Source organism: Salmo trutta, chromosome 21 (assembly GCF_901001165.1).
Source record: "Salmo trutta chromosome 21, fSalTru1.1, whole genome shotgun sequence".
Lineage (NCBI taxonomy): Eukaryota > Metazoa > Chordata > Actinopteri > Salmoniformes > Salmonidae > Salmo > Salmo trutta.
The window spans coordinates 15,155,758-15,182,266 of NC_042977.1; the positions used below are offsets into that span (position 1 = coordinate 15,155,758).

Consider the following 26,509-nt stretch of genomic DNA (forward strand, 5'->3'; position numbering starts at 1 on the left):
CCTTGCACCCATTAAATCCTCCCCACTATTCCACTCCTTTGGCCCTCTCTGATCCTACTCTAGGCCAACAGCCTGGGAGGACAGGACAGTATCATTCAAAACGTCTTGTAACTCTTTGGCAGTAAAATCTCGTACACCCAAGTACTTCTCTCTAGCTGCCACCACAACATACAGTGGGGGGAAAAAGTATTTGATCCCCTGCTGATTTTGTACGTTTGCCCACTGATAAAGAAAGTATCAGTCTATAATTTTAATGGTAGGTTTATTTGAATACTGAGAGACAGAATAACTACAAAAATATCTAGAAAACGCATGTCAAAAATGTTATAAATTGATTTGCATTTTAATGAGGGAAATAAGTATTTGACCCCCTCTCAATCAGAAAGATTTCTGTCTCCCAGGTGTCTTTTATACAGGTAACGAGCTGAGATTAGGAGCACACTCTTAAAGGGAGTGCTCCTAACCACAGCTTGTTACCTGTAAAAAAGACATGTCCACAGAAGCAATTAATCAATCAGATTCCAAACTCTCCACCATGGCCAAGACCAAAGAGCTCTCCAAGGATGTCAGAGACAAGATTGTAGACCTACACAAGGCTGGAATGGGCTACAAGACCATCGCCAAGCCGCTTGGTGAGAAGGTGACAACATTTGGTGCGATTATTCGCAAATGGAAGAAACACAAAAGAACTGTTAATATCCCTCGGCCTGGGGCTCCATGCAAGATCTCACCTCATGGGGTTGCAATGATCATGAGAACGGTGACGAATCAGCCCAGATCTCAAGGCAGCTGGGACCATAGTCACCAAGAAAACAATTGGTAACACACTACGCCGTGAAGGACTGAAATCCTGCAGCGCCCGCAAGGTCCCCCTGCTCAAGAATACATATACATGCCCGTCTGAAGTTTGCCAATGAACATCAGAATGATTCAGATGACAACTGGTGAAAGTGTTGTGGTTAGATGAGACCAAAATGGAGCTCTTTGGCATCAACTCAACTCACCGTGTTTGGAGGAGGAGGAATGCTGCCTATGACCCCAAGAACACCATCTCCACCGTCAAACATGGAGGTGGAAACATTATGCTTTGGGGATGTTTTTCTGCTAAGGGGACAGGACAACTTCACCGCATCATCTGACGGGGCCATGTCCTGTTAAATCTTGGGTGAGAACCTCCTTCCCTCAGCCAGGGCATTGAAAATGGGTCGTGGATGGGTATTCCAGCATGACAATGACCCAAAACACACGGCCAAGGCAACAAAGGAGTAGCTCAAGAAGAAGCACATTAAGGTCCTGGAGTGGCCTAGCCAGTCTCCAGACCTTAATCCCATAGAAAATCTGTGGAGGGAGCTGAAGGTTCAAGTTGCCAAACGTCAGCCTCGAAACCTTAATGACTTGGAGAAGATCTGCAAAGAGGAGTGGGACAAAATCCCTCCTGAGATGTGTGCAAACCTGGTGGCCAACTACAAGAAACGTCTGACCTCTGATTGCCAACAAGGGTTTTGCCACCAAGTACTAAGTCATGTTTTGCAGAGGGGTCAAATACTTATTTCCAGAGGGGTCAAATACTTATTTCCCTCATTAAAATGGAAATCATTTTATAACATTTCTGACATGCGTTTTTCTGGATTTTGTTGTTGTTATTCTGTCTCTCACTGTTCAAATAAACCTACCATTAAAATTATAGACTGATCATTTCTTTGTAAGTGGGCAAACATACAAAATCAGCAGGGGATCAAATACTTTTTCCCCCCACTGTATATCCTCTGTGATTTACATTCCATTCCTGCCGTGCAAATGACAACCGAGGCCATGAATGCCAAAAAAACAACCTTACTGAAGAACATGTTATTCCTATCACTCTCTATTGGCTTCGACCTACTCACATGGATCGTCTGAGGATCCCTCACCCTGGACCCATCTTCCTCTACTACTCTCTTCACTGCCTCAGCATACAACACCTTGTGCACTACGCTAATCCTCGCAACCTCAACCTTTATCTCACTGGACACGTCTTTATCTCACTGGACACCTCTTTATCTCACTGGACACCTCTTTATCTCACTGGACACCTCTTTATCTCACTGGACACCTCTTTATCTCACTGGACACCTCTGATATCCAGCATCATGGGTAGCCCTACAGTTTACATACACAACTTCTTCCACCAATACTACACTTTCCTTTGTCTCATGTCCTCCTGTACACTTCTCACATCTAGGAATCTCCCTCCTACACACTGCTGCCACATGATCATAAGCTTGACACCTAAAACACGGTAATGGGTTCAGGACAAACGCTCTCACGGGATAACTAACACATCCTAACTTGACTTTATCTGGCAATGGCTCTGCATCAGAACTCAGTAATACAGACAGTGTTTTCTCTGTTTCACCAAATAGCGGGCGTCACAGACACTGGCAATCAACTTCAGTTGACCATCCTCAACACTTAACGCCACTCCAGTGTTTCACTACTTTCAACGGCGCCCTGCTCCGGAAAGGAAAACAAGTTACAGGTCTTGTCCCCAGTCACGTGGTGTGGAGCGCACGCTCCCTCTGGATGGCAGAAACGCAAAAAAAATCAACACAATTCCATTTAGAGTCACTTTCACTGACCCAGCATTCTCTAACCTCTTCTCCACCCAACCTGACGCCACAGATGGATCAGCTAGAATGCAAGGATCCATTCTCTCCAAAAATCTCACTCCCACTGGACCAAAATCACCATCAGGATGAGGCTCAAACTCGGCGGTCTTCACAGCAGTTAATCCATCCTCTCTCTCATCATGTTCAATTTCCTTCTTAAGCACTCCATATTTACTCTTAATATGTTCCACTTTCTTCCTTTTTTTCCCTGCTCGCCTTCTTACCAACCGCTATGTGTTCCACTGACTCCATCTCCAAATCTGACAACCATTCGGGTGTACCCGCCATCTTGTCCCTCACCTTCTTCCTCCATCCCATCCAGCCCACCACCTACCTGTGCATGTGACTTATAAACTCTCTAAATTTAAATCACCATCTGGAATCTGGATACCACTGTGACATGCCAATTAGCTAACGTAACAACAAGCCAGAGTGAATGACCAATTCCTGCTGTATGCAAGGAAAAGGGAAGGGAGGAGGAGTTGAAGCCCCTCTGAATTTGAGTCATAGATTCGCACTGTTGCTTCCCACTGCTGGGCAGCAGTTGCTTCACCGGGCAGGTAGCTGTATCACATGCTGTTGGCGGTGGCTAATGTGGCCAATTTGTTCCATACTCAATTATATTTTGAGGAGGATAGCAGCATACACGAGAAATAACCTGTAATATTGGTAGTAACCATCTGGTTGTCTCCGTGATACAGTCTACTCCTGCTGGTCAATTGGGAGAGTTTGGGCTGCAAGCCGGCAACACAACAACACTGGGCACAGTGCGTCCTTCGCTCCCGAGTCGTGCTTGCCATGCAACACTGCTGCGCTGCAGTAACTTAGAGGGAATTGGCTAGATAGTGTAGTTAATATCAGGCCAGGGTGACAGGCAGCTAATGCACATTTGTTGATTTCGCAGTCCGATAAAAACGAAATGATTCTGAACACTCCCAAGTCCCTTCTTTGACAGAATCATTTTAGGATGACTGACTGAACCGATAACATTCGTCCCCACTCACCTCTCGCTGCACAACATACGTCTTATATTTTGGACACCAGGCGTGTCCCTATAGCCTCTCCCCTAGAACACCTGTGAACGAGATAGGCAGGTTGAGGTTACCAGGCTTAGAGTAGTGCAGGGGGTGTCATATGCTGCACAGTGAAAAACGTAGAGGAAGAGGGGTCAAGGGTGCGGGATCCTGAGAGGATCCGTGTGAGTAGTGGATCTGTGCCAGCACAAAGGGATAGGCCAATTGGTGATATATGCTTCAGTAAGATTGGCTTCTTAGCATTCATAGCACAGGAGGTTGGTGGCACATTGATTGGGTAGAACGGGCTCAGGGTAATGGCTGGAGCAGAATAAGTGGAATGGTATCAAATACATCAAACACATGGTTTCCATGTGTTTGATGCCATTCCATTCCCTCTGTTTCAAACAGTATTATGAGCCGTCCTCCCCTCCCCTGGTTCATAGCAATAGTATCAGCTGTACTGCAGGGAGAGAACATAAGTCACAGAAAATAGAGGTTGTGATGTCAGCTGCAGAGAAGTATTTGGGGATACGAGATTTGACTGCAGAGGAGTGTTGAGTGGTGGGGTCCCGTCCTTCCAGGCCATTGGCCTGGTGTAGGACCAGATAGGGTTAAAGTAGTAATGGAATAGGGGTGTGTTTTAATGATTGTAGGATTCGAGGGTAGAGACATTTGACGTTTTTTTAACCCTTTCCCCTTTTTTCGTAGCGCAAAGTATAATGGGTTTATACCACAGTCTAGTTGGTGAAGTATAACATACTGTATACTGGATGCCAAACGCTGCAAAACATCATCAAAGAAGAAGACTTGTGCATGAGGACGGCCTGCGCATTACCGCCATCTGCAGTGCTTGACCAGTAATGCGACTGAATATGGACGGAACTCGACGATACAGGCGGCCAGTTCAAGTGGAGCGGCGGCAAAACAACAACAACAGATGCTGAACAACTTCTACAAGTTACATTGCACTGGAGGTTAGTATTGGATTAGGACAGTACACATTTAGCTATGTTTCGTGTTTTGTTAGTGGTTAAGGTTGTCGTGGGTCGAGGGAGGTTTGCTGGTTCTATGTAGTGTGTCGAGTTGTTGTTAGCATGACTACAGTACGTTAGCTAGCTAACGTTAGTTGCATAGTTTTGAACACTTTTTTAAAAGTTATGTTGCACATGTCTTTATGTCTAACATTCGGATGAGGTTGTTGGTAAGTTGCCGGGCTTACATTAGCTATCCATCCTATGTAGAAAACCCTTATTTGATAACGTTAGTAGCTAACGTCTTAACCATAAACTGGCAAGCGAACGTTTAGCTACACTAGAACCACAATCTTAACAATAAGACATATTTGCTAGAACAGTGCAGTAGCTAGGTAACGTTACTACTAGCACATATAACGTTAAATACATACCTTAAGTGCACTGGCATAAAGCCCCATTTTGCCATTTCAACACCCTGCCACTTTGTTTGGTCAACTGAAGGATGTGGCTGTAGAAATGTAACCACTGAAATTGTGCATGAATGAAACTAGCTATTTATTTTGATATTCTAGGCGATGGCAGATGGAGAGCTGTGTCTCATAGATAAGAGCATATCAAGGTAATCACACCATCTTCCAGTAAAATCTTCACCTGGAACTTCTGTATGAAATAATCAATGGAAATCTCTCATCATGTCACCCTCTGTGTAGTTTGCTGGAGGTCCCATTGAGTGCCAATGTCACATCCCTGAATCTGCATTGTAACCGTATTCTGAAAGTAGAGGGCTTGACCACTGCTTGGCATCTCCGACACTTGGATCTGTCGTCCAATCATATCTCTCGCATCGAGGGTCTCAACTCTCTAGCCTCACTGAGAACCTTAAACTTGTCCTGCAACTTGATCACTAAGGTCGAAGGTGAGCCCTGGTCAAACACAGAAAATTGTTGTTCAGTTCGTTTTTATTTTTGTCACACACATTCGGAATTGGGCCACCCTGCCGTTTTTGCGTGTGAAATGTTAATTTCTCCTTTTCAGGACTGAATGGACTTGTTAACTTGATAAGATTAAACCTGGCCTATAATCAGATAAGTGACCTCACAGGTAAGTTTCAGTTTATACTTACATGCACAGTGTGCAGCCTACTGACCACAACATTCATGAACAGGGATGGACAACACTGTCCCAGAGTACTAGAGTTGCCCGTCCCTGCTCGTGATGATCACACATGGCCAAGTTTTCCGTAACAGAAATGTACATTTACTATCACATGAGGGTGATACTCATTGGTTGTAATACCCAGGTTTGTTGTACCTTCACGGGGCGGAGTACAAACTGAGACACCTCCATCTCCATAGCAACCGCTTGGACAGCATCAACCAGCTGCTGCAGTGCATGCTGGGACTGGAGAATCTGAGTGATGTCACCCTAAGTGTGGAGGGAGCAGGCAATTCAGTCTGCAGCTTACCAGGTGAGTGGTGATGAAAATGGAGTGCTGTTGCAGTGCTATTTGAGCTAAACCTCCATTCTGAGTGACAATTCAATAGTGTGTCCATGAAAAACCAAAATGTTGCAGTTTCTTGAGATTTAGCCAGAGATACAGGGCCTTCAGAAAATACTCACACCCTTTTACTTTTTCCACATTTTGTTGTGTTACAGCCTGCATTTAAAATAGATCAAATTGAGATTGTATGTCACTGAACTACGCTCAATACCCCATAATGTCAAAGTGTAATTTTGCCTGTTATTTATTTTTTAATTTTTTTAATGGAAAGCTGAAATGTCTTCAGTCAATAAGTATTCAATCCCCTTTGTTATTACAAGCCTAAATACGAGTCAAAATGTGCTTAGCAAAATTCATAATAAATTGCATTGACTCATTCCCTGTTCGATAATAGTGGTTAACATGATTTTTTTTAATGACTACCCCATCTCTGTACCCCACGCATACAATTATCTGAAAGGTTCCTCAATCTAGTAGTGAATTTCAAGAACACATTCAAACAAAAAGACCAGAGAGGTTTTCCCAATGCCTCGCAAAGAAGGGCACCTAGATTAGTAGATGATTAAGAAGGAAAAAAAAGCAGGCGCTGAACATCCCTTTGAACATGGTGAAGTTATTAGGCTTTGGATGATGTATCAATACACTCAGTCACTACAAAGATACAGGCGTCCTTCCTAACTCAGTTGCTGGAGACGAAGGAAACTGCTCAGGGATTTCACCATGAGACCAATGTTGATTTTAAAACGGTTACAGAGTTTAAAGGGATACTTTGGGATGCTAGCAGATAGACTTCCAGTCATTGCGCTATGGGTAACGCTAGTTAGTGTTGGCTCTCAAAACTACCTTTAACCTCCTTTATACTGGACACAGAGACATAAAAATATAATAGCCAAAATCCTGAAATATCCCTTTTAATGGTTGTGATATGAGAACTGAGGATGGATCAACAGCATTGTAGTTACTCCACAATACTAACCTAAAATGACCAAGTGAAAAGAAAGAAGCCTATACAGAATACAAATGTTTCAGAACATCCATCCTTTTTTCAACAAGAAACTAAAGTAATACTGCAAAAAATGTGACCCAAAAACGTTTTTGTCCTAAATACAAAGTGCTGCAACACATCACTAAGTACCACTCTTCATATTTTCTAGCATGGTGGTGGCGACATGTTATGGGTATGCTTGTCATCGACAAGGACTAAGGAGTTTTTTACGATAAAAAGAAACGGAATACAGCTTATAAGCACAGGCAAAATCCTATAGGAAATCCTGGTTCAGTCTGCTTTCCAACAGACACTAGGAGACAAATTCACCTTTCAGCAGGACAACAACCTAAAAGCCAAATACACACTGGAGTTGCTTACCAACACGACATTGAATATTCCTGAGTGGCCTAGTTACTGGTTTTACTTGAAAATTGTTGTCCTCTAATGATCAACATTCAACTTGACAGCTTGAAGAATTGTAAAAATAATAATTGTCAAATATTGTACAATCCAGGTGTGAAAAGCTCTTATAGACTTTTCAGAGACTCATAGCTGTAATCACCGCCAAAGGTGCTTCTACAAAGTATTGACTCGGGTGTGAATACTTATGTAAATTAAATATTTCATTTTTAATACATTTGCAAAAATGTAAAAAACATGTTTTCGCTTTGTCCTTATGGGGTACTGTGTGTAGATGGGTGACAGAAATTCAGTCTGAAACACCACAAAATGTGGAATAAGTCAAGGGGTATGAATACTTTCTGAAGGCACTGTAGGTCATGTAAAGTAAGTATTTTGGACATCTATTTGGCATATTCAAACTCAATGACTCCTGTGTTCCCTGCTGCAGGTTACAGAGAGATGGTGCTCCAGTCCTTACCCCAGGTCTCCAGCCTGGATGGGGTGGACCGGCTGGGGAACCCTGCTCCTCTGGGGGAGGACAGCCCCATCGACATCCCCGGCCTGGAGGATTACGTGGACTTCTTGCTCTCCTCAGACACCAGTGCCAATGAACTGGTAAACATGAATCACAACCAAATAATATTCTATATAAAGTATGCCAAAAGGGTTGTACCACATCTTAAAACTGATGTGTGTTTATATCACCCTCTATGTCAGTGATGGGCAACCCCTTTGGTAGGCCCGCGGATCAATTTCCCCAGGTCCATTTTTTAAAAATTTGGTTGTGCATCAGCAGTTTTTCTCTTATGTCAGTTACTGACAGTCACTCAATTAGCCCATGCCAGCTAACATTTTTGGGAGGGGTAAGTTAGCTGGACGCGAGACTATCTAAAGTTGTAGTAACCATGGTCAAATTACCGACCGAGGGGGCCCCATTAATTTTGTTAGTCACTCACTCAGATATCATATTAAAAACTGCAAACCTTTCTCTCCACCCTATGGTAGAATGTGTAGTATTGCATGAAATTAGCTGTTGAACTGCAAATGTTTCTCTATGCCCCATGGCAAAAATAGTAGGATTGCAATAAATTAGTTATAATATTGCTAAATTGACAAGCAATTTATAAGCAGTATATATGAATACTTTTTGTAATTTGAAGTAGTTTAAGTGTCACCACTTTGGGTCACTTTGAACTGTTTTTCTCTATCTGGCACATGGCATGTTTCTACATATTACACCTATTGAATGTTGTAAAACTAATATCTCAACGTAAGACGTCCCCACAGGCCAGGGTTGACGGCTCTCCCACCACTTCCCGTATTGACGAGGTGCTGACGCAGTTCCGCCAGCGGGCAGGGGGCCCAGTGGGGGCCCAAGACCCAGTCAGACGGCCCCAGGTTTCACAGCCAGGTTGGGCTACAGTGGGCAGCTATAGTACAGCAGTAGACCCAAACAATGAACAACGCATCCAGAAACTGGAGCACCAGGTGTCCCGACTGTTCCAACAGGTGAGACTGGATGGGGCGGTCTAAAGACGCCTGACTGATGCTGATCAGCACCTGTGTGAAGACTGTTGCTGTATAAACATCAAATACACTAAGTGTACAAAACATGACAGACTGACCAGGTGAATCCAGATGAAAGCTATGATCCCTTATTGATGTCTCCTGTTAAATTAAAATCAATCAGTGTAGATGAAGGTGAAGAGACGGTTAAATTAAGGTTAAGGAAGGATTTTTAAGCCTTGAGACAATTGTGCCATTGAGTAATGGGTAAGACAAAAGATTGAAGTGCCTTTTGAATGGGGTATGGTAGTAGGTGCCAGGCGCCCCGGATTGAGTGTGTCAACTGCAAAGCTGCTGGGTTTTCACACTCAACAGTTCCCCGTGTGTATCAAGAATGGTCAACCACCCAAAGGATATTCAGCCAACTTGACACAACTGTGGGAAGCATTGTAGTCAACATGGGTCAGCATTTCTGTGGAACACTTTCGGCACCTTGTAGAGTCCATGCCCCAACGAATTGAGGCTGTTCTGAGGGCAAAAGGAGGTGCAACTCAATATTAGGAAGATGTTTTGTACACTCAGTGTCAAACACATCACGCATACAATGAAATTATGGCCCAGTTTTATAGTAGTACTATACAGTGGTGTAGTGCTCTCTACACTCTAGAGTATTTGAGTTGTATACTACAAAGTAGTGTAGTAGTATTGCATATGGTTTATCCACCTGCATCACTGATGAAGCTCCTAACCTGGTTGCCAGACTCCTGCAGGGGAGGTCTCCAGCAGCTCCACCCCCTTTGTGAAGGTACGGAGGCCCAAGAGGGACATAGACAACACGTCAGAGAGTGAGTGTGACAGCGGGAAGGAGAACCGGGGGCGTCGCTCCAGGATCCCAACTCGGCACAGGGGTAGCAACAATACTGCAGTGAAGAGGACCATCAAGCAGCCCACCAAGGCCAAACAACCAGACAGGTAACAGACACTGCCTCTCTGCTGGCAAGTTTCTTATTTGACAATTTCACACCTGTCATGATCTCCACACATGACGCAGTGACATTGACACTGTGGTTATGCTTCATCAGATTCTTATCATACATGCTCAGTTCGATTCATTATGTTTTAGTGAACCTAATCAATCATAGTTGACACATTTTCATACTCATTCTGAAACCTATAAAGCGCGACCCTTATTGACACTGCTTTGCTTTGACTTTTTATGTGTAGTGATCAAGAGAGAAGCAAAGGGAAAAGTTCAAAGTGTTCAGTTGTCCCTGGGAGGAAGTCAGGCGTCCATCAGGCCTTTGGGGGTGCCGACTCAGTAGGACCCGTCAGGAAGACCCCCAGCAGCACCAAACAAGCAGTGGAGGAGACCTATAGGGTACGGACCATAGACCACAGTTCTCATATACAGTATTTGTGTACATCAGTGATGTAGTGTTAAAAAACAATGGTGGGTAAACGCTGATCACCATTCACGGTGAGTAAAGTAATGCTCCCTATACTTTAATGCTGGGTTCCCTAGCTGGTTTTATTTGGGCCCCTAAGTTTTCTGAGCAACATTTTTTGGGAGTATTTTTATTTGATTTTATTCTTGGACATAAAAGACTGTAAAAACATTAGGAAATCAGCTCCAAGTGATGTTAATTTAAGAAATCTGTTTCCAAGTATTCCCACGTGTAGTAGAGACACTTGATCTTTAACAAATGTAAGCAAGGTTTGAAATGACTGTTTTAGTCAAACAACATATCTGTTTTGGATTGTTGCGATCAATTTGCAGTCTACAAATAATTTGTAATCATGTTCCGGCCCCTGAACGTCCACTCAAGGAAAAAATGGTCCCGCGGCTGAATCTAGTTGATGATCCCTGCTTTAATGCATTTTTCCGCAAAAGGATGGTAAATGCTCGTACAGTAACAAAAAAAAAGTGTGTAAACTGCGTTTACGTACGTTTAACGTCCTCTACACCACTGCTGTACATATCGTCGTTGAATTTAACAAGTTCGGCTGTCATATCATGCATAGATTCCCTGTCTAATTGAATATATCAACTTAGTGATTTTGTAAACTACTACTGATACTATGAAAGTGCGTGCATAATTAGTGTGTCACATTGAACTTTGTGCGCGTGTTTGCGTGTCTCCCTAGGCGATCGTGGAGGAGCGTGATCAGGAGAGAGAGAGGCGGTGGAAGGCTGAGCAGGCTGTGAGGAAGCTGACTGAGCAGATGAAGACCTTGCAGACCCAGGCCAGCCAGGAGAAAGACCTACAGAGCATGGCCCTGCACACCACCGACAGGTTAGAGTAGTTTACTGTATACAGTACATACACACAAACACAGATTCCTTATGCTCTTGTCACAAAAAGTAAAAATCTCTGCTAAATTCCCACACGCACTTTACTTCCGTTATCTCATGCTTCCTGTAGGTTTTTAATACAAGCTAAAGTCGGACCTTGTGTCTCACTCCCGTCTCTCTTTCCACCTCCCAGACTGAAGGAGCTGTTGTTGAAGGAGCGTTCGGAGCGCTCTGGTCTGCAGGCTCGCGTGGAGGAGCTGGAGGAGAGGTGTCAGAGCTCCGCGCTGCAGCTGGAGCAGGTCCTGCAGCGGGAGGAGCAACACAAGAGGGCGCTGCGCACCCTGGAGGACAGCACGTCCCATAGTGAAGCACGGAAGGCCCGCCGGCAGGCTGAGGAGGTAGAGCTACTGCTGCTTCATAACCCTTCATACTTCATGGATATGGTAGAGCTTCCATAGGTAGCACTGGGACGAAACGTTGCAACGTGGTCAGGAAAAATTCCAAGCCCTTGTGCTGCAACATAGTAATATTACCCGTACTGAGTAGGGTTTGACCTTTTGATGACTTTTCAGATGAAGAGGAGCCAGGAGCTGGAGAACAAGGCGTCGGCCCTGATGAGAGAGCTTGAGATCCAGCGAGCTTCGCTCCGACAGCATAAAGACAAGCTACGGCAGCTCCACGAACTGCTGGCCTCCAGGGAACAAGTGCACAGGTACAGTTGAAGTCGGAAGTTTACATACACTTAGGGGTCATTGTTTTTCAACCACTCCACAAATTTCTTGTTAACAAACTATAGTTTTGGCAAGTCGTTTAGGACATCTACTTTGTGCATGACAAGTCATTTTTCCAACAACTGTTTACAGACAGATTATTTCACTTATAATTCACTGTATCACAATTCCAGTGGGTCAAAAGTTTACATACACTAAGTTGACGGTGTATTTAAACAGCTTGGAAAATTCCAGAAAATGATGTCATGGCTTTAGAAGCTTCTGATAGTCTAATTGACATCATTTGAGTCAATTGGAGGTGTACCTGTGGATGTATTTCAAGGCCTACCTTCAAACTCAGTGCCTCTTTGCTTGGCATCATGGGAAAATCAAAAGAAACCAGGCAAGACCTCCAGAACTCTGGTTCGTCCTTGGGAGCAAATGCCTGAAGGTACCACGTTCATCTGCACAAACAATAGTACGCAAGTATAAACACCATGGGACCGCACAGCCGTCATACCGCTCAGGAAGGAGACGCCTTCTGTCTCCTAGAGATGAACGTACTTTGGTGCGAAAAGTGCAAATAAATCCCAGAACAACAGCAAAGGACCCTGTGAAGATGCTGGAGGAAGCGGGTACAAAAGTGTCTATATTCACAGTAAAACGAGTCCTATATCGACATAACCTGAAAGGCCGCTCAGCAAGAAGCCACTGCTCCAAAACCGCCATAAAAAAAGCCAGACTACGGTTTGCAACTGCACGTGGGGACAAAGATTGTACTTTTTTGAGAAATGTCCTCTGGTCTGATGAAACAAAAATAGAACTGTTTGGCCATAATGACCATCGTTATGTTTGGAGGAAAAAAGGGGAGGCTGAAAAAGCGTGTGCGAGCAAGGAGGCCTACAAACCTGACTCAGTTACACCAGCTCTGTCAGGAGGAATGGGCCAAAATTCACCCAACTTATTGCAGGAAGCTTGTGGAAGGCTACCCGAAACATTTGACCCAAGTTAAACAATTTTAAAGGCAATGCTACCAAATACTAATTGAGTGTATGTAAACTTCTGACCCACTGGGAACGTGATGAAAGAAATAAAAGCTGAAATAAATCATTCTCTCCACTATTTATCCTGACATTTCACATTCTTAAACAAAGTGGTGATCCTTACTGAGCTAAGACAGGGAATTTTTACTAGGATTAAATGTCAGGAATTGTGAAAAATTGAGTTTAAATGTATTTGGCTAAGGTGTATGTAAACTTCCGAGACTACAGCGCCTTTTTTTGCAGTACGGTGCCATCATTAGGGCACACAATGGAAAACGAGTGTTTCTTCACCGTTTCACTCAGTTTCAAAATGTTTTTTCCCTATTGAACATGACCCAGATCTCATTAATTTAGTCAGTCAGTCAGTGAGTGTCTTAACGGTGTCATCCTGTTTCACAGGAAGGAGCTGGAGGGTCGGCTGGTGCCAGGCGGGGCAGAGTTCCGGGAGGTGGTGGCCAGGGAGGTGGCTGGTGTGGAGCAGAGACACGCCCAGAGCAGGGCTGGGTTGGAGGACAGATTGGCCCAGGCCACACAGCAGTACACTGCCCTGGAGGATGAGTTCCGTATGGCCCTCACCATCGAGGCTACTCGCTTCACTGAGGTCTGAACACTGAACTAGAGAACATCAAATAAAACCGTTTATTTATTATTTAATTTACACTAGCATAAAAAGACAGCTGAAGCAAGGACACCTTTTGACCTGTTCTAGATATTGATGTAGTGCGTGTGTGTGCGTGTGCGCGTGTGTGTATTGTGATAACATTCACACTTTGGTTCATTAGGTATTAAATGTCCCCTACATCGCTAACTCAGTTCTCTAACTTTGACCTTCTACTAAATGAGCTTGAAGAAAACACATATTGCTGGTCAGATTGAGACAAACAGGGAATGCACAGTAGTGGACTTTCATAAAAATTATGAATTAAGACGATAGGACTAAAGAGAGCCTTTGACTAAAGAAATTGATGATGAATATGAAACTTTTTGATAGGAACAACTAAAAGGTTTCTGCCTGTGTCCTCCGTACGTAGGTGGAGCAGGGCTGTGCCCGGCTGAGTGCTGAGCTGTCGGAGGTGAAGGCTGCCCTGTCTCAGACCCAACAGAGAGAGAGACAGGCGGGGGGTCTGGTGCAGGAGCTCACCGCCATGGTCAAGGAGCAGAAGAGCCGCATCACAGAGCTCAGCAAAGCCAAGCGAGACACCGTCACTGAGCTCAAGGTACAACACCACGACCGGGGCTCTTCAGCATTTTGCTTATAGCTATCAAATTATTTCGTATCTGCAGTACCTGGTAGTGATGGGGGAAAAAATGTATATAGATGCATATTGCAATATTATTTTGGACAATATTATATCAATACTTTGACTCAAAGAATCAATTTGTAAAAAATGTGTATGTATGTATGTATGTATATATATATGTATGTATGTATGTATGTATGTATGTATGTATGTATGTATGTATGTATGTATATATATATTTATTTATTTATTTATTTATTTATTTATTTATTTATATATATATATATATATATATATATATATATATATATTAGTACCTGTCTAAAGTTTGGACACACCACCTTATTCAAGGGTTTTTCTTTATTTTTTTTATTTTATACATTCTAAAATAAACTGAACGATTGAGCAGCTTGCTTAGTTCAAATTCAGACTAATTTATTCGAGTTGCGAGGCAATTTCGCAATAGGAAGTGCTTGTGTTTCCTAATCGCCTGCAAATCACTGAATTAAATATTAATAACGTACAATACCAGTCAAAAGTTTGGACACACCTACTCATTCCAGGGTTTTTATTTTATTTTTACTATTTTCTACATTGTAGAATAATAAAGACATCTAAACTGAAATAACACTTATGGAATCATGTAGTAACCAAAAAAGTGTTAAAACAAATCAAAATATATTTTATATTTGAGATTCTTCAAAGTAGCCACCTTTTGCATTGATGACAGCTTTGAACACTCTTGGAATTCACTCAACAAGCTTCATGAGGTAGTCACCTGGAATGCATTTCAATTAACAGGTGTGCCTTGTTAATTTGTGGAATTTCTTTCCTTTATCCTTTTGATCAAGTCTGTTGTGTTGTGACAAGGTAGGGGTGGTTTACAGAAGATAGCCCTATTTGGTAAAAGACCAAGTCCATATGATAGCAAGAACAGCTCAAATAAGCAAAGAGAAACGACAGTCCATCATTATTTTACGACATGAAAGTCAGTCAGTCTGGAAAATTCAAGAACTTTGAAAGTTTCTTCAAGCGCAGTCGCAAAAACTATGATGAAATTGGCTCTCATGAGGACCGCCACAGGAAAGGAAGACCCAGAGTTACATCTGCTGCAGAGGATAGGTTCATTAGAGTTACCAGCCTCAGAAATTACAGCCCAAATAATTTCTTCAGAGTTCAAGTAACAGACATCTCAACATCAACTGTTCAGAGGAGACTGTGAATCAGGCTTTCATGGTAAAATTGCTGCAAAGAAACCACTACTAAAGGACACCAATAAGAAGACTTGCTTGGGCCAAGGAACACGAGCAGTGGACATTAGACCGGTGGAAATCTATCCTTTGGTCTGATGAGTCCAAATTTGAGATTTATGGATCCAATCGCCATGTCTTTGTGAGACGCTGAATGGATGATCTCCGCATGTGTGGTTCCCACTGTGAAGCATGGAGGAGGAGGTGTGGGGGTGCTTTGCTGGTGACCCTGTCTGTGATTTATTGAGAATTCAAGGCATACTTAACCAGCATGGCTACCACAGCATTCTGCAGCGATACACCATCTCATCTGGTTTGGGCTTAGTGGGACTATCATCTGTTTTTCAATTGGACAATGACCCAAAACACACCTCCAAGCTGTGTAAGGGCTATTTGACCGAGGAGAGTGATGGAGTTCTGCATCAGATGGCCTGGCCTCCACAATCACCCGACCTCAACCCAATTGACATTATTTGGGATGAGTTGGACCGCAGAATGAAGGAAAAGCAGCCAACAAGTGCTCAGCATATGTAGAAGCTCCTTCAAGACTGTTGGAAAAGCATTCCTCATGAAGCTGGTTGAGAGAATGCCAAGAGTGTGCAAAGCTGTCATCAAGTGTAGCTACTTTGAAGAACCTTAAATATTACATATATTTTGATTTGTTTAACACTTGGTTACTACATGTTTCCATATGTGTTATTTCATGGTTTTGATGTCTACACTATTATTCTACAATGAAAAACATACTAAAAATAAAGAAAAACCCTTGAATGAGGAGGTGGGTCTAAACTTTTGACTGGTAGTGTGTGTGTATCTATAGCTAGCTTGTCAGCTGACCTGCCCCCAAACTCTGATATTTTTCATCCTATCGCTTTTATTTCCAAGATTTGATCAAAACTAATTTTCAGCAGACATAGTGAGCAATATGTTTGGAACATCAAATCGCAGTATTGAATCGCAATGCATAATAGAATCGTGAGAATCACAATACATATCGTATCGGCACCTAAGTATTGTGATAATATCATATTGTGAAGTCCCTGGCAATTCCCAGCCCGAGTACCTGGAGCTTAAGACTAAGGGACGTGCCTATAAGGTAGTGTGAATGGGTTATGGGCTAAGGGGGTAGGTGTTGATTGTTTCCGTGGTGTCTGTGTCCCGTCAGGGCCGTGTGCGGTCTCTGGAGGCGGGGGCGGAGGAGGACAGGCGTCTGCAACTGCAGCTGGAGCTGGTGAAGAAGGACAAGGCCAGGCTGCTGTCCCAGCTCACTGCCCAGGAGTCGGTTATAGACGGACTCAGAGCTGAGAGGAGGATCTGGGGACAGGAGCTGGCTCAACAAGGTATGCTAACACCGTGGAAATAGAATTACTTAGTTACTATTATTAAAGAAATAAGGCACGAGGGGGTGTGGTATATAAGGCCAAAATACCACGGCTAAGGGTTATTCTTATGCAACACAGAGTGCCTGGATACAGCCCTTAGTCGTGGTGTATTGGCCATACACCACAAACCCCTGAGGGTGCTTTATTGCTATTATAAAATGGTTACAAACATAATTAGATGTTTTGTCATAAAGAAATGTTTTGTCATACCCGTGATATATACCACAGCTTTCAGCCAATCACCATTCAGTGCTCGAAACACCCCGTTTATAACGGTAATTATATTTCTATGGTACACTATATATACAAAGTATGTGGACACCGCTTCAAATTAGTGGATTTGGCTATTTCAGCCACACCTGTTGCTAAAAAAAATAAAAATCGAGCACACAGCTATGCAATCTCCATAGACAAACACTGGCAGTAGAATGGCCTTACTGAAGAGCTTAGCGACTTTCAATGTGGCACCGTCATAGGATGCCACCTTTCCAACAAGTCAGTTCGTAAAATTTCCAGTCAACTGGAAGTGCTGTTTTTATGAAGTGGAAATGTCTAGGAGCAACAACGGCTTAGACGCGGAGTGGTATGCCACACAAGCTCACAGAACGGGACCGCGGACTGCTGAAGCGGGTAGCGTGTACAAATCGTCTGTCCTCGGTTGCAACACTCACTACCTAGTTCCAAACTGCCTCTGGAAGTAACGTTGGGAGCTTCCTGAAATGGGTTTCCAATGCCGATCAGCCACACACAAGCCTAAGATCATGATGCGCAATGCCAAGCGTCGGCTGGAAGGGTGTAAAGCTCACCGCAATTGGACTCTGGAGCAGTGCTTCACCATCTGGCAGTCCGACGGACAAATCTGGGTGTAGACGGATGCCAGGAGAACACTACCTGCCCGACTGCATAGTGCCAGCTGTGCAGTTTGGAGGAGGAATAATGGTCTGGGCAGTTTTTTTTTAATGGTTCCAATGAAGGGAAATCTTAACGCTACAGCATACAATGACATTCTAGATTATTCTGTGCTTCCAAGTTTGTGGCAACCGTTTGGGGAAGGCCCTTTCCTGTTTCAGCATGACAATGCCCCCGTGCACTAAGCGAGGTCCATACATAAATGGTGTGTCGAGATCGGTGTGGAAGAACTTGACTGACCTGCACAGAGCCCTGACCTCAACCCCATTGAACACCTTTGGGACGAATTGGAACGCAGACTGCGAGCCAGGCCTAATCTCCCCACGTCAGTGCCCCGACCTCACTGATGCTCTTGTGGCTGAATGGAAGCAAGTCCCCTCAGCAATGTTCCAACATCTAGTGGAAAGCCTTCCCAGAATAGTGGAGGCTGTTATAGCAGAAAATTGGGACCAACTCCTTATCAATGGCCATAATTGATTGTCTGACGAGCATTTGTCCACGTACTTTTGGTCATGTAGTGTATATACACCCTTTACAGTGATTTCAATCTCAAATCTAGGCTAACCGGTTGCAGTTCACATTTTTGTAGTTGCTATCCTCTTCCGTCTAGTGGCTGTTTGAATGCTCCACCAGGTCAATAAATACTGAATTCAACATTTCTCTTGAGTGACCTTTATTGACACTCGTCTTGTGTTTTCCACTATGTTTAAACCCCCGCCCCAAAAAAAAACACATGCATAGGCGCGTCTCTGTCCCAGGATAGGGGTCGTCTGGAGGCGAGGATTGAGGTGTTGGCTGCTGAACTGGAGAGTCAGAAGAAACAGAACGAGCGAGACAACGACGCCCTGAGGATCAAAGTCAAGGTCATCGATGACCAGACAGAGACCATTCGCAAACTCAAAGAGGTACTCAAAACACTTCCAAGGCCAGACAACCGCTTGTTGATTGCCCATTGGGCCAGGTGTGAATGTTCTGGGTGCCTAAACCTACCCAACCACTTACCTGAGTGTGTATGTGTGTGTATGTGTGTGTGTGTGTGTGTGTGTGTGTGTGTGCGCGTGTGTGTGCGTGCGCGCGTACATACATACGTAATTTCTCAGATGCTCCTATCCAGTGCGACTTAGAGTTAGTGCATTCATCTTAAGATAGCTAGGTGGGACAACCACATCACAGGCATAGGAATTACATTTTTCCTCAACGTAGCTATCAGTGAAGTCAAAGCTAGAAGGGGGGGTTTAAGTGTTCTTTTTTTTTGTTTATTATTTTTTTTGGGGGGGGTCAAGATAAGGAGTATTTTATATACTCTTTCAAGAGGTAGGGTTTCAGATGTGTTCAGAAGATGGGCAGGGGTGCCAGGACAGAGAAGAGCTAGGACTGGGCTGAGCGGGAGGGCCAAGAGACCTGAGGTGGCAGAACGGAGTCCTGAGCATAGTTTGAGCATAGTCTGAAGGTACAACGGGATTGGCCGTCCACTGTTGATGGCACGTCAGCAGGCAATAATGGAACGCACCATCAGATTATCAATGCTGCATTGACATGTAATAACCCATGTTGTACTCAAGTCATTTTAAAAACCCAATGGTGTCGTTTACTACCTCGACCAGTGCAGTCACAACCGTATTGGAGGGTTTTAAAGGTACTGTTTTGAATTTTAAAAGGATGTTAGCTGGTGGCCTACAGTCAACACTGTTAAGGATCATCTGGATCAAGGTCTGGGTTAATTACAGCCAATTTAAAGGGGCAATCTGCAGTACAAATAACAGGGTCACCCCAGCACTGTTTTGGTAAACTGCTGAGGGATGGGGCTGGAGAAATGTAACCACTTTCAAATTCATAGACTGCCATGGATGCAAGGACTGAACATCCATGAGATAAAAGTTAATATTTTAACCATGTTTTGAGGCTATACAGTGTTTGTTTACAGTTACGTTGTTTAGAAAACAATGGCGTAAAACAAGCTTTATATTTTGGCTTCTGATTGGGTACAAAAGTTTAACTAAGCGTATGAGGCATTTATAAGTTACATTCTTCTGAGTCAATTAATATGTACACTACATCACCAAAAGTATGTGGACAAAAGGCTTCCCAGAAGAGTGGAGGCTGTTTATAGCAGCAAAGGGGAACCAACTCTACATTAATGCCCATGATTTTGGAATGAGATGTTCGACGAGCAGGTGTCCACATACTTTTGTTCATGTTGTGTATCATTAATTTTAAAGTATAAAAATGGATGTACCAATTGCAGATTGCCTTTTTTAAAAGACTCAGGAACTATCCCCACTTGGATATATGTGTGTATAATGGTGAGTGTTGGTTGGGAGAAGTTCTTTGACCAGCTGTGTAGGTATGGGGTCAAGTTGGCAGGTGGTAGGCTTGGAGCACATTATACATTTAGCCATGTCATTGTAGGCCTGGGGTAAATGGCTATATTAGGAGCAGGAGTAAGGACAGTATATCCTTATCATTAAGGGAAGGTCAAATCTCCCAACCCCCAGTTTCCCACTACTGAATACCACCCATACAGTTGAAGTCGGATCACCTCTTTATTTTAAGAATGTGAAATGTCAGAATAATAGTAGCGAGAATGATTTATTTCAGCTTTTATTTCGTTCATCACATTCCCAGTGGGTCAGACGTTTACATACACTCAATTAGTATTTGGTAGCATTGCCTTTTAAAATTGTTTAACTTGGGTCAAACGTTTCGGGTAGCCTTCCACAAGCTTCCCGCAATAAGTTGGGTGAATTTTGGCCCATTCCTCCTGACAGAGCTGGTGTAACTGAGTCAGGTTTGTAGGCCTCCTTGCTCGCACACGCTTTTTCAGTTCTGCCCACAAATTGTATATAGGATTGAGGTCAGGGCTTTGTGATGGCCACTCCAATACCTTGACTTTGTTGTCCTTAAGCCATTTTGCCACAACTTTGGAAGTATGCTTGGGGTCATTGTCCATTTGGAAGACCCATTTGCAACCAAGCTTTAACTTCCTGACTGATGTCTTGAGATGTTGCCTCAATATATCCACATCATTTTTCTTCCTCTTGATGCCATCTATTTTGTGAAGTGCACCAGTCCCTACTGCAGTAAAGCACCCCCACAACATGATGCTGCCACCCCCGTGCTTCACGGTTGGGATGGTGTTCTTTGGCTTGCAAGCCTCCCCCTTTTTCCTCCAAACATAACGATGGTCATTATGGCCAAGCAGTTCTATTTTTGTTTTTCAGACCAGAGGACATTTCTCAAAAAAGTACAATCTTTGTCCCGATGTGCAGTTGCAAACCGTAGTCTGGCTTTTTTATAGTGGTTTTGGAGCAGTGGGTTCTTCCTTGCTGAGCAGCCTTTCAAGTTATGTCGATAAAGGACTCGTTTTACTGTGGACATAGATACTTTTGTACCCGTTTCCTCCAGCATCTTCACAAAGTCCTTTGCTGTTGTTCTGGGATTGATTTGCACTATTCGCACCAAAGTACGTTCATCTCTAGGAGACAGAAGGCGTCTCCTTCTTGAGCGGTATGGCAGCTGCGTGGTTCCATGGTGTTTATACTTGCGTACTATTGTTTGTACAGATGAACGTGGTACCAAGGATGAACCAGACAAATCTTTTTCTGAGGTCTTGGCTGATTTCTTTTGATTTTTCTTATGATGTCAAGCAAAGAGGCACTATGTTTGAAGGTAGGCCTTGAAATACATCCACAGGTACACCTCCAATTGACTCAAATTATGTTAGTTTGCCTATCAGAAGCTTCTAAAGCCATGACATCATTTTCTGGAATTTTCCAAGCTGTTTAAGGGGACAGTCAACTTAGTGTATGTAAACTTTTGACCCACTACAATTGTGATACAGTGAAATAATCTGTCTGTAAACAATTGTTGGAAAAATGACTTATGTCATGCACAAAGTAGATGACCTAACCGACTTGCCAAAACTATAGTTTATTAACAAGAAATTTGTGGAGTGGTTGAAAAAGGAGTTTTAATGACTCCAACCTAAGTGTATGTAAACTTCCAACTTCAACTGTATATAATTACAGACATACAATTCACAGCAAGGACATGTTCATCAATCAAATGGAAACCTGACAGTAAATGATAGCAATATTGTTCCCATTTTGTTCAGTAAATGCCTTGATATAATTTTGGCTCAATATATGATAAGCATTTGTAGTGTTCCCATCGCATAGGGAAGAGTAAGAAACCACTGAATATGCTGTAATTATTGATATCATTTTAGAGACTGTGGCCACTGGAAAGGTGTGCTTAGACCAAGTCTCCCTCTTCCAGCTCTAGAGTCACTACATTGGATACATTCTCCCTGCCTCTGTGACTATTATACTGATGTACCATCTTTATACACGGGTCATTCTTGAACAAGGAAATGTGCACTGGTTCTGAAGTAGTAGACTCCTCTCAGTGGTGCAGTGAAGACACCTGCATCAGAGGAAAAGCAGGGACAAAGCACTCTTATAGCAGACAGGATATAACTATAGTTCCAATTTGTAAGTCGCTCTGGATAAGAGCGTCTGCTAAATTACTTAAATGTAAATGTAGTTTTAACTATGCTTTGTGGAAAGTAGCTATTTTTCTGTGGAAACAAATGGTTACTTTGGGGGTGACTACAACTATTTGAATACAAATCCCAAAAAAGGACTACTTTTTTCAACTATTTGAATACAGATCTGAGAAAGCAACTGCTTCATTTTTACAATTTGAATACAGATCTCAGGAAGTGACTACTTTTCTGAAACTATTGGATTGGCCGCCTTCAGCTAATGGCGGGCTGTATCTGAAACTGCATGTTGAAGATAGAAATAGAATGAATAGAGCACACACGTTCTACTATACTATTCCAATCTATCTGACAGTCATGTTTGATCTACATTTCTATCAGACCATTTTGTAAATGTCCATTCCCCTGAATGGCCATTGCCCCAGGTGTTCATAATCAAGTCTAACCAATGATATTTTGTACAGATAAGTATAAATAAGTTATGACGCTCAACTACTGTATGACTTTCAACATGGCACTGAAAAGGTTGAAAGCTACAATTCATTTTATAATACTGGAAAATACTGCAGACAGCAAATTTAATGCTTAGAAAAAGCAACTTCATACCTTTTTTGTCCATCTGAGAGTAATTGTTCTTGTTTCAAACAGACACTATACCATCTTTAATGGGATAGTTTACTAGAATTCAACACATCACAGTGTTGTTGATTTGTACATCACTTTACCTGCGTTCTCGGTCTCCAGTTTTTCCACCTTGTTCTTGTGGAACTGCACCTCATTCTTAGTGACACAGCTCCACTCTCTGATCCACCACTTCTCCATTCAGTTCATCCACATGGCTCTCACTGGCTGTCAGTCTGGCCTGTATGTTACTCAGCTCCACTTTCTGTGCCACCACCATGTCCCTTAGCTCCTTCAGCTCAGTCCAGATGTCAGGTTGATTGTTCAGCATCACCTTCCCGACTCTCCCCTGTCACTTGTTGACCCTGTTGAGTGATGTAATTCTCTCTGACCCCTGCGCTCTCTCCCTGAGCCCATGCCCCAGACAAACAGAAAAACACCAGCAGAACTACAGCACCCCTCATTCTGAAACAATGACTCTCCAGAACTAATGTAGTCTATTAGGCTCAGGCCCATTCTGTGTATATGTACACTGGTATTATTGAACCAGTACATGGGAACTTTAACTGGTGTCATTGGTGGAACATTTTCACAACTTTGCCAAGGAATATGTGTGATGTAACAGAACACAGGTTGAGATTATTTCATGCCATATCTTTCGAATAGGAGTTGTTTCAAGGACATGGTATAAATCAAACCTGTTACTCTGTTTTTAAAGTCTCCTCCATAAGAGTTGCTTATAGAAAATAAAAATCAGACCTTGATCAAATACATACGTCAAGTACTTGAGGTGCACTTGATTTCAGAGCTATTGGCATTTCTCTCTGTCAGCACTCTTTCGCTTTCTTTCTCTCTCCACCCTCTCTCGCTCTCCCTCAGGGCCTACAAGAGCGTGACGAGCAGGGCCGGAGGCAGCGTGAGGAGAGCCTGCAGGCCCAGCGATGCCTGCAGCAGCAGCTGGAGGAGTCGTCAGCCACATCGCAGGACCTGAGAGACACGGTGCAGCAGCTCAGTCTCCGCAAGGAGCAGCTCAAGCAACAGCTGGAGGACAAAGAGATGGAGCTGGACGAGGTCAAGGCCGCCTTCAGGTAGCTCACGACACACACAGACAAATACACTCGCACAGCACACTGCACTGAATTAACTTGAGCTCCACATGTTACTCATACATTTCCATAAATCATGCATTGATGTAAATGGGAGATTTGAATGAAACATTTTGTACAAATGTGGATCTCAAATTGGGATTTTACCCATCATAACATCATTCTGAGGACCACAGTCCTGATGTCCACAATCCTGCCACGCTGATCTGACACTGTCACCATCCTCAATTCTTTTAATGTATGCACATTGTCCCCACTACATTCCTTCATACATACTTCTATGTTCTCCCCTGCAGTGTGTCCAATAAGAAGTGGCAGGACAAGGCTGACCTGCTGACCCGGCTGGAGAGCCAGGTGAAACGCATGAAGGAGGGCTTCGACTCGAAAGAGAGCCTGCTGCTGGAGGAGAGAGACAAGGCCTCACAGGCGCACAAGTACGCTGACTAACACACCTTCAATAGGACAACATATAGGGCTTCCTATCTAATCCATCCGTGTATCATTATAGTAATATGATTATAATATGGTCATTAGCAGATGCTTTTATCAAAAGTGACCTATGGTAAATACATAGATACATTAATTTCATTATATGTGGCCCATATGTATGAGGGAATGAAACAGAAGTCGAGCTCCAATGACCAACTGAGCCACCGGAACCATATAAGAGATGAGAATATAAGACATTGGTTGAAGAGCTGCAAGCCTGCAACGGTGGTCTAGGTCAGAGTAATGACAACAGTGTATCTGTGTTTGTGGTTTCCCCTCCAGAGCGGTGATAGAGAAGCTACACAGTATGGACGATGCATTCCGGCGACAGCTGGAGTCGCTACAGGCATCCCATCAGACCGAGCTCCTACGGCTGGCCAATGACAAGCAGAAACAGATTGAACAGTCCAATCAGAAGGTAGCTTACGCTAATGGTTACCACAGTCACTACACTGACCTGCTCAGTCGCATACTAAGGAATGAATGAATGCTAACTTGAGATCCATGCACGTAACTTCAAATTCCTTGCACATCTCCTAATGCATTATTTATGCAAATAGCTCAGATGTATGACCGTGTGTGTTTTACTCAGGTGTATAATGCATTCGTTATTGGGGTGTGTTTAATAGTGGAATGTGTGTGTTATTGACTCAGGTATTTCAGGTGGAGGAGGAGATGCGTCAGCTCCTGGAGGAGACTGAAACTGAGAAGAAAACAATGGAGGAGAAGATGAGACGTCTCACCAGCGTATTGAAAGACTTCTAAGTACAGCATATGGTGTATATCATCTACCTATAGAGTCACCTGTGTTTCTACTTGGACGTTACACTGATGAGGTGACAGCATTTGTTGATGTGAATTATTTGCAAAACGTGAATGTTAAGTTGTTCTGACAGTCAAACTTTTTTAGGGGTGGACAGGTTTTGGACTTTTGTGGTTAGGCCAGTAAGTTGTAAATTAGCCCAACCGACCGCCAGAGGGCACTATTATTCCTTTTATGTCGTGTGTCATCTGCGTCCGACTTTGTGCCCAGTCGGCTATAGACAAGTTGGTTGTTTAGCAACAAAACTGACGTGTGCGCAACTGTGAGGCAAAACATACGGGGTTGGCTTAGATTGTCGACAACATGTCAACTATATTTATTCTCCAATGTTTATTGAAAACATAAATACATTTGCACAATGAGCATTTGTTGTCTCTCCTACATTGTTACAGTTGTTGGTTAGCTAGCTAACGAATTTGAGCCATTAGCATAAGTCAAAACGACTCAAAACAAGAAATGGTATCAAGAACAAGATGAAACTAGCTGAAAAGAGTCACTTACAATTCCCCTCGTGGCAGTTTCTTGTCATTGTTGGTAGCTATCTGGCCATCCAGAATCACAACTCAGACTTCTGTCCCATTGAAGCGTACGTATCGTTTTCGTGACGTTGTCAGCTAACCCATCTATAGACTCCTGTCCCCTGGCGACTGGCTCATAAAGCATCCTCCATTCCGGATGCTAATGTGTTGGTTTCCTCCTTAAATCGATTGGCGGGCCAGCCCCCCAAAAAAGGGAAAATATCCGTACGGTCTTAATAAAACAAAAATTTTCCCCGCCATTTTTCTAATAACGTCCGGATGTTGCACACCGTGTTCAGTGCATCAGTCTGTTAACTCATGGCTGAACAACATCCGGAAGTTGTCCGAAAATGGTGGGGGAAAATTGTGTTTTGTTACGAGTGTGCATTTTTTCCCAATTTTTTATTTAGGCCGGCGGACCATTAATTCAATCGAGTTAAGCAGGAGTACAACATCAGGAAGAACTACGCCCTCTAGGGCACTAGTTTGAAATGTAATACATTTACATGTTGTGTAAATATTTGACTTAAGTTATCAAATATGTGTATATTTTTATCATGCTAAATAAAAGCAGTTTTATTCCGC

At 43.2% G+C, this 26,509-nt stretch overlaps 1 protein-coding gene across 2 annotated transcripts; it reads left to right on the forward strand.

Annotated features, from left to right (window-relative positions):
- The first annotated feature begins 4,543 nt into the window (after nt 1-4,543).
- lrrcc1 (leucine rich repeat and coiled-coil centrosomal protein 1) lies at nt 4,544-26,509 on the forward strand. 2 transcript variants are annotated; one of them, XM_029704452.1, is made up of 20 exons: nt 4,544-4,638; nt 5,211-5,257; nt 5,349-5,554; nt 5,674-5,739; nt 5,939-6,106; nt 7,978-8,144; nt 8,805-9,038; nt 9,796-10,007; nt 10,260-10,413; nt 11,181-11,329; nt 11,522-11,726; nt 11,901-12,040; nt 13,481-13,682; nt 14,113-14,298; nt 16,738-16,912; nt 18,605-18,768; nt 23,868-24,076; nt 24,391-24,528; nt 24,866-25,001; nt 25,238-26,509. In XM_029704452.1, the coding sequence occupies exons 2-20, from the start codon at nt 5,214-5,216 to the stop codon at nt 25,346-25,348; spliced, it is 3,066 nt and encodes a 1,021-aa protein (XP_029560312.1). In that variant the 5' UTR covers nt 4,544-4,638; nt 5,211-5,213; the 3' UTR covers nt 25,349-26,509. The 2 variants fall into 2 exon arrangements, with proteins under 2 accessions (XP_029560312.1, XP_029560313.1); XM_029704453.1 differs by having other exon boundaries at nt 8,817-9,038.

Excerpts from the sequence above, each read along its gene's own strand:
- lrrcc1 (XM_029704452.1), top strand. The coding sequence starts at position 5,214 with ATGGCAGATGGAGAGCTGTGTCTCATAGATAAGAGCATATCAAG. Across the intron at positions 11,727-11,900 it reads CCCGCCGGCAGGCTGAGGAG|ATGAAGAGGAGCCAGGAGCT; the intron begins GTAGAGCTACTG and ends ATGACTTTTCAG. Across the intron at positions 24,077-24,390 it reads GAGGTCAAGGCCGCCTTCAG|TGTGTCCAATAAGAAGTGGC; the intron begins GTAGCTCACGAC and ends TCTCCCCTGCAG.